Source organism: Ixodes scapularis, unplaced genomic scaffold (assembly GCF_016920785.2).
Source record: "Ixodes scapularis isolate PalLabHiFi unplaced genomic scaffold, ASM1692078v2 PGA_scaffold0__279_contigs__length_252992795, whole genome shotgun sequence".
Lineage (NCBI taxonomy): Eukaryota > Metazoa > Arthropoda > Arachnida > Ixodida > Ixodidae > Ixodes > Ixodes scapularis.
In genome coordinates, this window is record NW_024609835.1 from 249,353,258 (window position 1) to 249,366,954 (window position 13,697).

The 13,697-nt window shown below is 44.2% G+C and overlaps 1 protein-coding gene across 2 annotated transcripts in view; it reads left to right on the top strand.

The window, feature by feature from the left end:
- Positions 1-13,697, top strand: part of LOC8039909 (protein LMBR1L) — a 116,085-nt gene that overhangs the window by 11,088 nt on the left and 91,300 nt on the right. For both annotated transcript variants that reach the window (XM_029980379.4, XM_029980380.4), the window contains exons 3-5: positions 6,331-6,364; positions 9,177-9,316; positions 10,619-10,722. In XM_029980379.4, the coding sequence (XP_029836239.2) occupies positions 6,331-6,364; positions 9,177-9,316; positions 10,619-10,722 (278 nt within the window). The remainder of the gene's footprint in view (positions 1-6,330; positions 6,365-9,176; positions 9,317-10,618; positions 10,723-13,697) is intronic.

Below are 13,697 nucleotides of genomic sequence, written 5' to 3' on the forward strand. Positions count from 1 at the left end.
CATTCTATGAGCCGTCTGCTTACCTTCCTACAAAGTACTCTTCGTGTAAAAATACGGTGAAAGTAATTTTATCGTATTCTGTTTTATCGTATTTATAAAATGAACGATCATCCTCCCAGAGACACTTCGCATCGCTCTAAAGACGATCGTAGTTATTAGATCTTTTTTTTGGGAGTCCGTAACACTGACGCTCTGTCCAGTATATGCGCTCAAAAGGAAGATAATTTATATTTATTTTCCTTTTTGCTTGCTAGAACCCACCTCAAGCAGACGCATATTTTATAAACATGAACATTGTCAAAGGACAAATAATAACATTGTGGCATCTTCTTTAGCCCAAACAGTAAAAAAGTGGGAGGAAAGGCGCTCATTCGCAGCAGCAAAATACTCGTGCATATATGGTAAGGTGCGAATATACCACTGGGAGAATATCACAAAATTCAATAATGGCAACACCTCTAATCGGTCATAGTTTTGCATACAAACCCTCAACTGCATGCTCGGAATCATATACATAAAAACAACTCAGTGCCAACTGTCGAGAAAAAGAAAACGCACACTTCCAACATTTCACTTGTCGAGGTTGTTGTGTAGAAGCAACAGAATATCGTCAACTCGGACAGATTCAGACTGGTTCGCCTCTATTACATTAATACTCGCTAGTGAGAAGTTTCTCTTCGCTGGTGCACTTGATGCCGGGATGGTATGCACAAGCTGTGCTACAAGAATGAGGTGCGGAAACTCGTGCTGGTGCAAGTTCCACCACTCCAGAAAATTTAATTCAGTCTCCTCAATATATACTTGTAGGTGAAGCCACTTGCAGGCTTCTTTTACCTTCTTGTGGATTGTATGTTTTAGTTTTCTTTGCCCGAAAGACATTTTCCTCTCTTTCCCTGCCAAAGAAGAACATGCTTCCCGGGACAACTGATGCTCCTTCATTCTTAGTTTTTTTCTGGGGACAGTATTTTTGGCGAGATCGTTCTAAAGCAATCTTTAGTGAAAAGACGAATCTTTATTGACGTAGAGAACAATTTTCTCCCTGACTGTCACCTTCAACCCGAGAGAGTAGTTTGCCCCCGCAATACGTTCGATGATGCACTTCATAGCATCACTCACTCATTCACTCTGCACTGTAGGGTCGCACACATTCATGGGCCGCCTCGGCAAAAATGAATCTGGACCAGTGGATATCCGCATCCAATCCACAATCTGCCAAATCTGATTCATTTTTATCCGAATCCGCCAGTTTACTGTGGATATCCAAAGATATGCAGGGCTTTAGAGATCAGGAAGCTACTTCCTGCCACCTTTTCGGTAACCAAAATAAAAGCTATTCGGCTTTTATTTTGGTTACCGAGATTGTTCGGGAACAAGTTCAGTAGGCATTTCAACCGGAGACTTTTGTTAGTGAAGCGGCATCTGACGAACCGAGGGTGGCATACGCCGCAATGGCTGCCTGTCAGAAGCAGACATCAACTCGAGGGGACACCCCAACGCCACAGTATTCCCGACGTTGGGAAGAACTTGGAACTAATAAGAAACCAGCACTCACAGAACACATTGGAACCAACAGGACACACGGAGTCACTCTCACTGTAGTGTTTACTACACACGCAAGAGGTTCTCGAATTTCACTTTACTATTTTCAATTTGGTGAGACATTCCTTTCTCAGTCTGATTTTGTCCGAATCATAATAACAGAAATACACCCTGTTTGCCGTGGTAGATGTTGCAGAGGGGTAAAGCGCTGGATATTCTATTTTCATAATCCAGCCTTTTGTGATTAAAACAAGGACACCGACTTCACATAACAGAAAAAACAACTTTAATAGACGTTTCACTTCCCATACAGGGGGCACCATCAGGTCATACACAGAAATGTGAAAGTATAGTCAGTGCAGCCCTATTTATTGGGAATGCCCATGTATCAGAGGTGGAACGGCTGCGCCATTTTGCGCCAGGCGCATTTGTCTGCGCCATCCTGCACCTTGTTGCAGAAACTGCACCACAGCCTCGCGCCATTATGCGCCAAATTGCAAAACGTGCGCCAAAAAAGTTGTATTTTGACTTGGTTTCGGTTTATATCAACTTGACTGTCAACTATGAGCGCGTTTAGCTTGGTCGGCCTTGCAATCCTGTGTTCTGTCTATTCTCCCTGTGTATCCCGAGTCAGAAGCGCGCGAAAAAAGTGGGGTCGGATTCCAAGCGCTACATTATTTGCGTCTGGGTTGTTATTCTTCAACCATATATAAGCGGTTAATCAAGTCGGCCGAGGTGAGGTCGAGTCGTTAAGCGTCAGATTGCCTGAGGCTCTGCGGCCCAGGATGCGGACGTCAACCAGTTGAAAACAAATAAACAAAAGATTCCTTTTAGTACTTCATTGTTAGAAGTTGGAACCGCATTCACGCAAGGTGAATGGTGATTTGATAGAACTGCAACGCGGTCTGATCTGAAACCTTGCCGGGCAGCAGCACTCAAGTGAGCGGTAGACCTCCTCGGCGTACATTAACCTTGCTACTGCTTATCACTTCGAATACGATAACTCCGTTAATCGTAGTCTGCTGCTACGATATTGAGTTGCACAATAGTATTAACTCGAAATTGGTTGCCCCTGTTCCTCCGCGCAACTGCACGTACGTTGCTTACGCACGTCACATGGTTCGCACATATAATTACTATGTTGAGCACGGGGGGGGTTGTGCGATAAGCAGTGCTAGTTTGCATTTTGAGCAGCTGAAAGCCACTCAGAAACAATCAAGACACTATCTTCAGAAACCTATGGTACCTGCTTTTTGGTTCTCATTAAGGCTCACAAAGTGTTTTCTCATCTGTTACACTGTTATCCCATCTACCTAGGTCCCTAACCCCTCATGTTCATCTGTGCTGCTAAGCACAATTGAAATTGCTCCTGTGCTTGTCTAACACACAAGCTGAAGTGCAATGAAAACTGATCTGAGCTGCTCCTAGCATGCTCCAGAATGCAGTTTTAGCTGCTCCCAACCTGCTCCAAAACAGCTGTTTCAGGTGCCCCCGTGGCTGCTCCCAAGTACATTTCATGAGTTCCACCCCTGATGTATGCTTCCAGGAGGAAGCTACGGTTCTTGTTGCATCACCTCGGATAAACCATGACTGAAGCAGCTTGCGTGGGCCCCACCTATCTTCCTTTGCCAGGGTTGTCGTGGACTAAAGTTGAAAGTCTGTCCTGTAGTCCTGTGTCCTCTACTGGAGTAGAGAACAGCACACCACCATCTCAGCGCTTTGACACCTCAGCGCCAAAAGTGTTTGTTAGTTCGACTGGTAGTGTAACGGTTTCAAGTTTTGGTAAAATGTCCTACCACAAATTTCACTTCAGCAAACAAACACAACACGTGAAACAGGCCTTTGTGCGCATTATCCCAACAGCGCATGAAGCGAGCCGAAGAGCCGAGGGATCCAAGATCTGTGCGGTCTGTCCCAGTCTGTCCTACCCGTGACGTCACAGCGATGGTGGTAGCTAGAGAAGCACCCCCCGTAGGTTGCACACGCTGCCAATAGAAGAGTGAACATATTGTTTTCTATGTGTTAGCTACAAATTTAAACATGTTAGCACGGAAACCACGACATTAAAATATTTGTAGTAGGATGTTGCGGTTTAAACACGTGTCTTTTGGAACCTGCATGAAGCCTTGAATCTATAAATGTGTGAAAAATGTTGCTCCAACCAAATTTGGAAAGGAAACCCGACGTTTTGAAACCAGCTTGGTTTCTTTCTCAAGGGTGACTGAAAGCCCATGGAGCAGCAGCAGCAGCTTCTAACCTCTTTGTCTTCAAGAAAGATATGTAAAAAATGTAAAAGTTGAAGAATCATCTTTTTAGTTATGGGGACGGTCATCTCTTCAGCTTTCTCGTCAGGTCACAGAGGCCATGTGCGTACACAGAGGGTAAGGCACCCGGGACCTTTTTAAGTTTCCTGGTACATGCGGGATTTGCCACGACTTCAAGAAAAGTCTTCGGATATTTGGCTCTGTGTCAACCACGTGCGTGTTTGCGAAGTCAATGCGATGGTCTAGGGCAGGGGTGGCCAAGCTGTGGCTCGAGAGCCGCATGCGGCTCTTCATATGTTAATGTGCGGCTCGCGGCTCCCTCCCCTAGCCCCCTTCCCCCCCGCACTTCTCCAAAAAGAGAAATGGAACATGTTTTAAATCGAAAGACAGGTTGCGGATTGGTAGTCTTCTGCTACTGCTACCTTACGTACAGTTGGACTGCGTTGGATAGATTGAAAGTAGTTTGAGAGTCATTCATTGCTCTGAACAGAAGTTTGCACCCCCCTTTCCTCCCTCAGCTCTTGGAAGTTTCGTGGTTTTGTTTGCGGCGCTTAGGCCAGGTCAGCCTGGCCACCCCTGGTCTAGGGTATCGCAATGTTTGGTGATGGCAATGCACTCACCGTCCAACTTCTGCACGTCGTTCTTGCATTGGCGGATTCGCTCGGGAAAGTTCTCGGTCTCGCCGATGTAGGTTGCGAGGCACTCTGTGCATGGATTGGTGTAAACCATGCCCTGTGCTCTATCTTTTGATAGGCAATCTTAGGGTCTTGGCACGAACCCTTCTAGTGTAAATGCGGGCTTGTGGGTCACCAGAATTCCTTATTTCCCAGTACAATGCTTCGCTGGTCCCTTTTACGTGGGGGATGCTGATGCGCTTGACTCAATAGTCTTCTTTCTAGTTGCTTCTGGTTTTGTCTGGTGAGACCTTGATGTCAGGTGTTCAGTGAAGCTACCCGTGTAGTCATTTTCCTTTACGTCTGCAATTAGGGTCTCCTTCTTTTTATCCGTTTCCGACGAGCAGATAGTCATTGTCCTATTCAGGAGTGTCAAAACCACTGACGCCTTATGATTCGTTGGTTGGTTGGAGTCAAAATTTCCATAACTAAAGGAATGATTTTCAATTTTTACAGTTTTTTAATTTCTTTTTAGAGCGCAGCTCTTAGGCGCCCGCTTCCGGCTTGAGCGGCGTCGCCGTCAGCGTAATTGCGCAGTGCATTATGGGCAGATTTACCCGCTAAATTTAGCGGGAAAATTTCTCCGCTAATTTTAGCAGGAAAATTTCTCCGCTAATTTTAGCGGAAAGATTTCCCCGCTAAATTTAGCGGAAAGATTTCCCTGCTTAATTTAGCTGAAGAAATTCCCCGCTAAATTTAGCGGAAAAATTTCCCCACTAAATTTAACGGAAAATTTTACCCGCTAAATTTATCAAAAAAATTTCCCCGCTAAATTTAGCGGAAAATTTTACTCTAAGTGGGGGGCGAGCAGGAGAGGAGGAGGGGCATAGCGTCCTCTCCATACCTTCCCCTCCTCCTCCTCAAGAGCTGCGCTCTAATTTGGTGTTACAGGGGATTGTAAACATCGTTCTTTTTTTTTTTTGAAGACTGGCTAGAAGCTGCTTTTGCTCCACTTGCTTTCCCTTGAAGAAGAAACCGAGCTGGTTTCGAAACGTCGTTTTCTTTCGAGCTTTGGTTGGAGCTACATTTTTCGGACTCTCACCCCACCAGGTAGATTTCTGTGGAATATGTTTACTTTCAAGACATAATCACCTCTCTCACACAGCTCCAAAATTCCATTGGTTTATTGAATCAGAAGAGAAATTTTGCGAGGTTTTCCCTTTCCTATAAAAGTTTTCATAGCTCATCTAAATTTTCTTAAGATCATATCCTACCAACTGCTTGCATTTACCTCATGATCACCCTAAAAGTGTTTACATTATTTTTGCTGAAATTAAATTTTCCCCACTTGTTTTGGCCATGACTGACTGGAATGAGTTCGCCAGTGAAATAGCTTTGGCCAGAAATCACAATAAGTCCATGTCACTTCTGGCTAATTCACATTGACTCACCATTTGTAAAAATGTTTATCTCTCGCTTATATTTGTGGTTTCTCTGTTGTGCATTTTTTCAAAGTGTTGTGCATTTTTTCAAAGTGTGTGCATGGTTACCTGTGATTATTTATTGTGAATTTCGTTTGATATTCACTTTGGAGTGATCCTTTTTTCTTTCCTTTTCTGGTGTATTGATAGATTTTGTATAATTATTCGAATGATTCTTACAATACCCTCTATTTAATGCCCCACTGGGGCCTTTAGAAGTACTTCAGTAAATAAATAAAATAGATTTCTGTGGTATAAACATTCGTTTTGGGGTGACTGTTTAGTAAAACTAGGCAAATCCTTTCATAATCTGTTACGAAGTATACTTCATCATCAACCTTGCATCGAAAAATGATCCTTGGCACTGCTGTTCTGGCCGTTTTAGTTGTGACGAAACGTTTGGAAACGCCCCCGCTTGGCTTTCTGTTTCAGATGATGATGAGGATGCAGTCGTCTACCGCATTTCGTAAGTAAAAAACTTAATCGTTGCACACTTTGCACCATGAATGTGATATACAAGGTCTAGGCTTTACAGACTTGTTTCAATAAAAGCTGTGAAAGCAGCTACACTAGTGCAGTCTGTGAAGGTGAGTGATATGGCCAGGTGGATATAACAGCAAAATGATTTAATATTTGCTAATTAACTTTGTAACAATAAACAGTTTGTTCCAATTAGAAACTCGCTGACCATCATGAATAACCACTGAATAATTGACAACAATTTCGGATGCATGTACTGAAGTTACCACTGGTGCCTGGGCACAAAGCCGGTGGTGTGAAAAAGCTATAATAAGAAAACCGCTTGGACACATTTTCATTTCCCCCACTTTGTGCCTGCCACATGAGTGGTAACTGTGGCGCACTATACCCTTCTCACACGCTCCTAATATTTCTCAATTTTAATTGGTTTTCGATGATGCTTGGCAAGTTTTTAATTGGAACCATGTTTATTTTTCCTAATTATTAAAAAGTAATGAACGAATTTTAGGTAGTTATTTGATTTATCGTGACAACATACACCCTATATTATTTCCCCCCTGGCCATATAACTCGCCTCCACAGACCTCATTAGTGTGGCTTCGACCGCTTCTTTTAAACAAATCTGTAAAGCCTGAAAAAAAGAAAACGGCCTGTATATAGTATATGGGCATTTTCGCATCGACCCATGCACGGTTTTGGGGTCAAATATTTAATTGTGACCAGAAGGATATTTTTGGTCTTGAAATGAACGAGAAAGCAAATGACAAAGTTGGCAAATTTTTTTGTTTTCGAGTATTTGACCATTGAAGTGGTCGAGGAGAAAACTGACATTTCTCCCACCGGCTGGGGATCGGATGGGGACCGCTCGCTATTTTCTCATTTCTCAGAATAAAGTGCAGGAACCCCTTTGTAACACTCTTGAAATAGATTTTATTAGTCATAAAAAATAAAAATATAGAATATATTTCTAATATTCCAACTTAACCCGAGGCTGGGGTATGAAATAGAAACTTAAACATAGACGGGACACAAACAGGGAACAAGAGACGCCTCAAACGCAGCTAAAAGATTGATTCAGTCCCACCTCGTTATTTACACAAGGTCACCAAGCACACAACTTGCCCTTTGCTAGGACACTATACACCAAGACGCACAAGGGAACAACCAGAACACGACAAAGGGATGCCCCCTCAATGAACAAAAAGATGGTAGCCAGGACAAACCTAACTGAACTTAGGCTAACCTTCCACTTTTACAAAAGAAAAAAGCTTTCTGCTTTGTAGAGCATCTGACACGACATCCACAAACAACATTGATCCCAATGTTAATACGGATACCAACACCCTAAAGAGAAGCTTAAAAAAACTGAAAAGAAACCTTATTTAATTCTACCAATCCGCAACACCAACCTCAAAAAAGTAGACACTTCTGGACTCGCTCTAACAAAGTGCTGTCATGCTTCCCTTTAAAAAAAAAGAAAATAACACAGATACAAACATGCAAAATTGTTTACAGTCTCAAAAATGCTTTGGCATTGTTCTCCAGCTGCAGAGATGCCTGACTAATACAGTTACCTATTGATTTTATTCGAATAGTTTCCCTTACCAGTCTTTTACTGTCATTCACTTCTCTGGGTATTGTTTCAGTTACTGACCACAAAGCAGCGCAATTATTACAATCATTCATGCGTAACAATTTAGAGTTGAGCGTGTTCAAGTGCAATTCTTTCTTTCTTCGTGTTCAAGTATAATTCTAAATTTCAAGCTAATATGTTTACATTCATGTGCTTCGCTATTTCCGAACTGGTTGCGTTAATCCTTACGTTTTTTTTGTGTTCTGTCAATCTATCATTAACACACTTCGAAGTTTGGCCTACGTATGCAAAACCACATCCCATCGGAATATCATACACTACTACACTACTCTTGCAAGGGATCAATTTCTTACAGTGAGCTTTTCTACATTCATGCACTCCCGTTTCCAAAGGAGTTTGTCTACTCAACTTGAAATCAGAACGAAAAATAGTTTCCACTTCAAACTGCGCATTACCTGAAGGCCCATGCCTTCAGGCAATGCGAAATTCTATGAAAATACAGGATTGCAGCCGTCTGTCTTTCTTTTCTTTTTTCTTCTTGGTGTATGAATTTAAATGCTTTATAACGAATTCGCCTTCATACCTTGCCCTGCCTAGTCTTTTCCATTGACCTTCCAATGACTTTGAGGTAAAATGCATGCACGACCGGTCTAGAGCATTTTTGATCAAAGACCTTACAACTCCCGCTTTCACCATTTTCGAATAACAGCTCATTTTTGCCAGTACCGGTTTGGGGTTTTCTTTGCCGTACTCCCAGCAGAGACCTTCCTCAGTGTGAATTCGCAGATCCAAGAATTGTAATACTCCATTCTCCAGTTTCTTCATAGTGAAGCACAGTTCCAGAGCTGCTGACTATCAATTGCTCGAGACCGTCAGACATACCATCCTGGAAAGTGCACACGAAAATATGGTTCACATATCTCCTGAGAATACATGTGTCCGCTTCAAACACAACAGAATCCAACGAATTCAACCACCAGTCGGAGTCCAAGCGCCATAGGCGGGGCACAGCTATCAGTACTTGCAAACGATTTGTCCTTTTTGACTGACCTGATACTGAAGGATAGATAGATGGCTCGGTCATCGCGAAACGTGTGTACCACCGAATGGGACGGTCGGCGCTCGTCCACACTCCTGACACCGGCCTTCGTTTCTGTCTGGCCTTCCCAAAAGATAGTCGTACAGTAGACATGCGACTGTGCAGCCTCTGGATGTGCCACTTCAGCCTGGCAGTGTCCCTCGGGGCGGCCCTGCTGCTGCCAGTGTCCATTGTCAGCAACGAGGTTCTGCTGCTCTACCCAACCAGCTTCTACATCCAGTGGCTCAACAGTTCCCTCATCCACGGTGAGCTCGCAAAGCCCCGCCTAAGGATTGGGGCATTGGCCCACAGTTGGGCTATGGACGAATCCACTGGCGCGTTGGGCGTGCAAAGAGCTTTTATTCCACGTTTTCCTGAAATTCACGGTTAAGGTGATTTTTGGTGAAATGAGAATACAGTGCAATCCACTTACTATGTACTGTTTATAACGATCCCTTTCTAGTCCAGCAATGATCGGTTATAATGATTATATTTTTAAAAATTATTATTATCGTTATAAGTGGATTGAGTCGTCATTGCGAGCGGGACGAAAAGGGGTGCTAAAGAAAAATAGAAAACTGGAAAACTGGAAGTGATCCATCAGCAGTGGAAGCTAACGAGTTTGTTAACAAATGCATCGGTAGGCTTATGCATTTACTGTTATTAGTGATTGCGGCGGTGAAGAAGGTTGCCAACTATAAGAGACGCCCGCTGATCTCTATAATGATTTTCTGGGTTGTGCATTGCCTGTTGGTCGGTGCAGTGTGAATGCGGGCACCGGAAGTTCTGCATCGGCCATCTTTCCACATCACGCAAGGAAGCGTTGTAGAGGCTGGATAACTGCATGTTCAAGCGCACAATTTTTGCTTAATTGCCGTTGTGCAAATGGTCATAGCTGTCTTTGAGGACCCAGAGAAAATTTGGAGAAAGCAGCAGAGAAAGGCAGCACAGCTTGCTTGGAGAACATATAGGCCTCTTCCTCCATGTTCTGTGTGCTGTTTTATCATGTTTATAGAGAAACCACAATATGTTTTAAAATTTTCAACACAGTTTTGAAAATCTTTAATCTCCAGATTTAAAACACATTGGACAAAGGTATAAAACGGTAAATAATAAGTCTCTGGAACTCGGTTGTAGCACTCTGTTGTGCCTCATTGAGCGCATTTATCGTTACATTAAGACCAGCTAAAAATGAGGTGCACTTAATCTCGTTAGATACTTTGCAGATTAGAGTCAGATCCCACTAATGTGTAGAGACTCCAGCTGCCTTTCTTCCATGGAGCGTGGCACCAGAAGTGAATCCTGTGGGACGTTGCGCGGATTAGATTGGGTGGGTGGCGGTTCGGAACATCAACTCAGATATTTTGCCAGAAATATGGGTGATTTCTCGTGGAGGGCATTTGCACCAGGGTAGACTCTCTTGAAATTCTAGGTACAAGTAGTAAAGTAAAGGGTAATGGTGCAACTAGCCACAAAAGGGTATTGGGAAAGCCAGGTGTGTTGCTTCCGGTCGAAGACACAAACGAGGCAGAAGCCCGTGAGTTACCCCAACGGGTCCGTCGTTGCAGGTCTCTGGAACGAGATCTTCCTCTTCTCCAACGTGTCCATCTTCATCCTGCTCCCTTTCGCCTACCTCTTCACCGAGTCCGAGGGGCTCCCAGGATCCCGCAAGGTGAGCCGCAGCCCCCAGGCGCTCAATGCTGGCTCCTTGTCCAGACGCTGGTGCTCTCGGTGGGGCCGCCCAAGGGTGCACATTTGCAGTCGGCTCCGATGGATGGAGGGATAAGGCTGAAACTTTCGAACCGGGCAACGACTTGTGTTTTTTTTCGTAACATTTATTTAACATGGAGTTATTTATTTAAGAGATTTATTTGTAAAAGCTATATACAATCCATACTAGGGAGGCGCCTGTATGCAACCGGGTGCCCACACCTTCCGCCTTACGGGTCGCCCTGAAGGGAACAAGAAAATATTCATCCTTCCCTCGACCTATACCATTTGTCAGATAATCTCTTCTTGGTCCAGCTTCCCCGTGTCTATCTTTATCTCACTATCCTCCCAGTGTGTTTGTTAAATTGGCCGCCTCTCCCGCTACTACAGGGTGAAGTGCCTTACAGTAGAGTATCAAGTGCTTAACCGTATTTTCTCCAGGAGCTCCCCACACCGTATCTACTTCCTGATATCTATATGTCTTAGTCCACAACACTCCCGTCCTTGCCTCGAACAACAAGGAGCTCCCCCTAGAATTGTCTAAGAATAGGAATGTCCTTCTTAGTCGATCTGTATAAATTTCCAAGGCTGATTTAGTCTGCATGCCTGCTTCCCATATTTCCCTCTCAATTTCTTTTAGTCTCTTTTTAACCTTTATTTTCTCATGCGCCTCCCTGCTGTTGCCCATACATTTGGATCTAAGTTTTCTAGTTTGCTCTCTCCATTTTGTATCGACGCTTCTCCCGCGGACTAAGTAGCTAAGAACTTTTGGTGCCCATCATTGCACATATATTTCTCTCGGCCTATTCTCAAATTCTATCCTACCGCTCGCTTCTTTGCCCTCGAATGAGGACAGTGATAGTTTCATCAACTTGGCCTCCTTCGCCGATCAGGCTCATTGTCTCTTGGCGGGACTGTTGTTTGGATCTGCCGGCTCCTCAAAGCAACTCGCCACGCTGAGGTTGGAGTTTTCCATGTTTATTCGTTCCCCTCTCCTCCCCTGCAGCTCATGTGCGTGGCTTTTAAAGATTCCTGGAACAAAGCGATTACATTGTTGGCCAATACTACTAAGACATACTCTTTTCCATCCACGCCGATCGGTGCCCCAGTGTAGTTCCCAATCACCAGTTTGGAAACACTCTTTCCTTTGCAGAGGGTTGATTAGGATCCGGGACGCTGCGTCGGAGCCACTTGCCAGCTGAGGCTTGTAGCTGCAAGCAGCACAACGCACAAAACATTTCTCGCTGCTTTATGGTCAGGTGACTCCCGTCAAAACTATGTACGAGGAGACTGGCAGCACTGTGCTCAAACCGACAATGCTGATGCTTTCCCCTTCACGTGGCAGTTAGGTTAACCCCTGCCATAGACACAGTATAGCTTTGAACCTGCTACAGTTGATACGCAATTGCTGAGAGCGTCTCAAGTAAGGTTGTGTTTGTGAGGTGCATTACGAAAATGAACCGGCTAAATTTTGAACAACGTGCCATCAAATTTTGTGTAAAGCTTGGCGAATCCGCTACTGTGATTTCTGAAAAGTTACAAATGGCTTATGGAGAACATTTCTTATCCAGAGCACAAGTGTTCAAATGACACAAGGTCTTTTTTAGAGAGCCTAGAAGAAGTGGAAGACGAACCTCGTGCGGGAAGACTCGAATCTCAAAAACACGGCAGCATGGAAAGAGTGAGGCTTCTTGTGGTGTCATACCGTCGATTGATGCTAAGAATGATCAGTAGTGAGTTAAATTTGAACCGGTTTATTGTCTGTCAGATTTGAATGCAGGAAAGTCCTTGAAAGGCTCGACCAGCCATTGCACGCATTTGGATGCTGCACCATGACAGCACCAAAAATCACGCGACCATCTCCACCAAAAATTTTTTGCCAGAAAAAGGCATTTCTGTGATTCCCCAGCCACCCTTTTTGCCTGATCTCAGTCCTTGTGACTTATTTTTATTTCCCTGGTCCAAAAACCACTTGAAAGGGCACCGTTTTGTAACTTTGAATAATATCCAGAAGAGCCGAAAGGCGTTCCAGCAGAAGCCTTCCAGCACTGCTAGGAGCAGCGTAAACAATGTCTGCCCAAGGGAACTACTTTGAAGGGCATAGCCTTGATTTGCAAAAGTAACAACATTGCTGGTTGAAAGAAAATCAGTTTCATTAGTTTTCCGCCACACCTCATACACACGGGGGCAGCTGCATGCTGGAGACCCAAACATGGGAGGCCACTTGCAGAGTCATGAACGCGCTTGCTCCCGCCAGTGCCCCTTAACCCGGGTCCCTTATCCCGGTGCGTACGGCTCAAACGGGGTCCAGGCTCGCAGGGTTCATGTTCGCTCCGCCGACGCAGATTCACGGCCATTCTCCTCTGTCTCGGTGCCAGACACCTTGCCTCTTGCGGGCGGTGACGGGGAACAGAGGCAACAGCAAACGAAACGGGTCCCGATAATGTCCTCACCAGGCCTCCTCAGTGTCACCATGTCCGCCTCGACCCCGTGGACGCCGCCACGAGACCTGTGTTGCGTCTCGCAAAAGGCCACAATGAAAACAACACACACAAAAAAAAAAGTTGTCTATCCAGCACAAGGGTTGCTTAAAAATACCAAGCTGCAAATCTAAAAACTGAATGCAATTCTGGTTTGCCATTTCACAAGCGAACTTTAAACCTCTTGAGTGAACATTAAACATGTCGATAATTTGTGAAGTGACATCAACTTCATTTGTCAATAATTTTTGAAGCAACATCAACTTCATTTCTCGATAATTCTTGAATCAACATCAACTTCATTTGTCAATAATTTTTGAAGCAACATCAACTTCATTTCTCGATAATTCTTAAATCAACATCAACTTCACCTGTCCCAGTCAAATCTCCTAAAACAACGAGAAAATTTGTCTACCTATCAGTATCGTATCGGTCTATGTATCATATCGTCTACAAA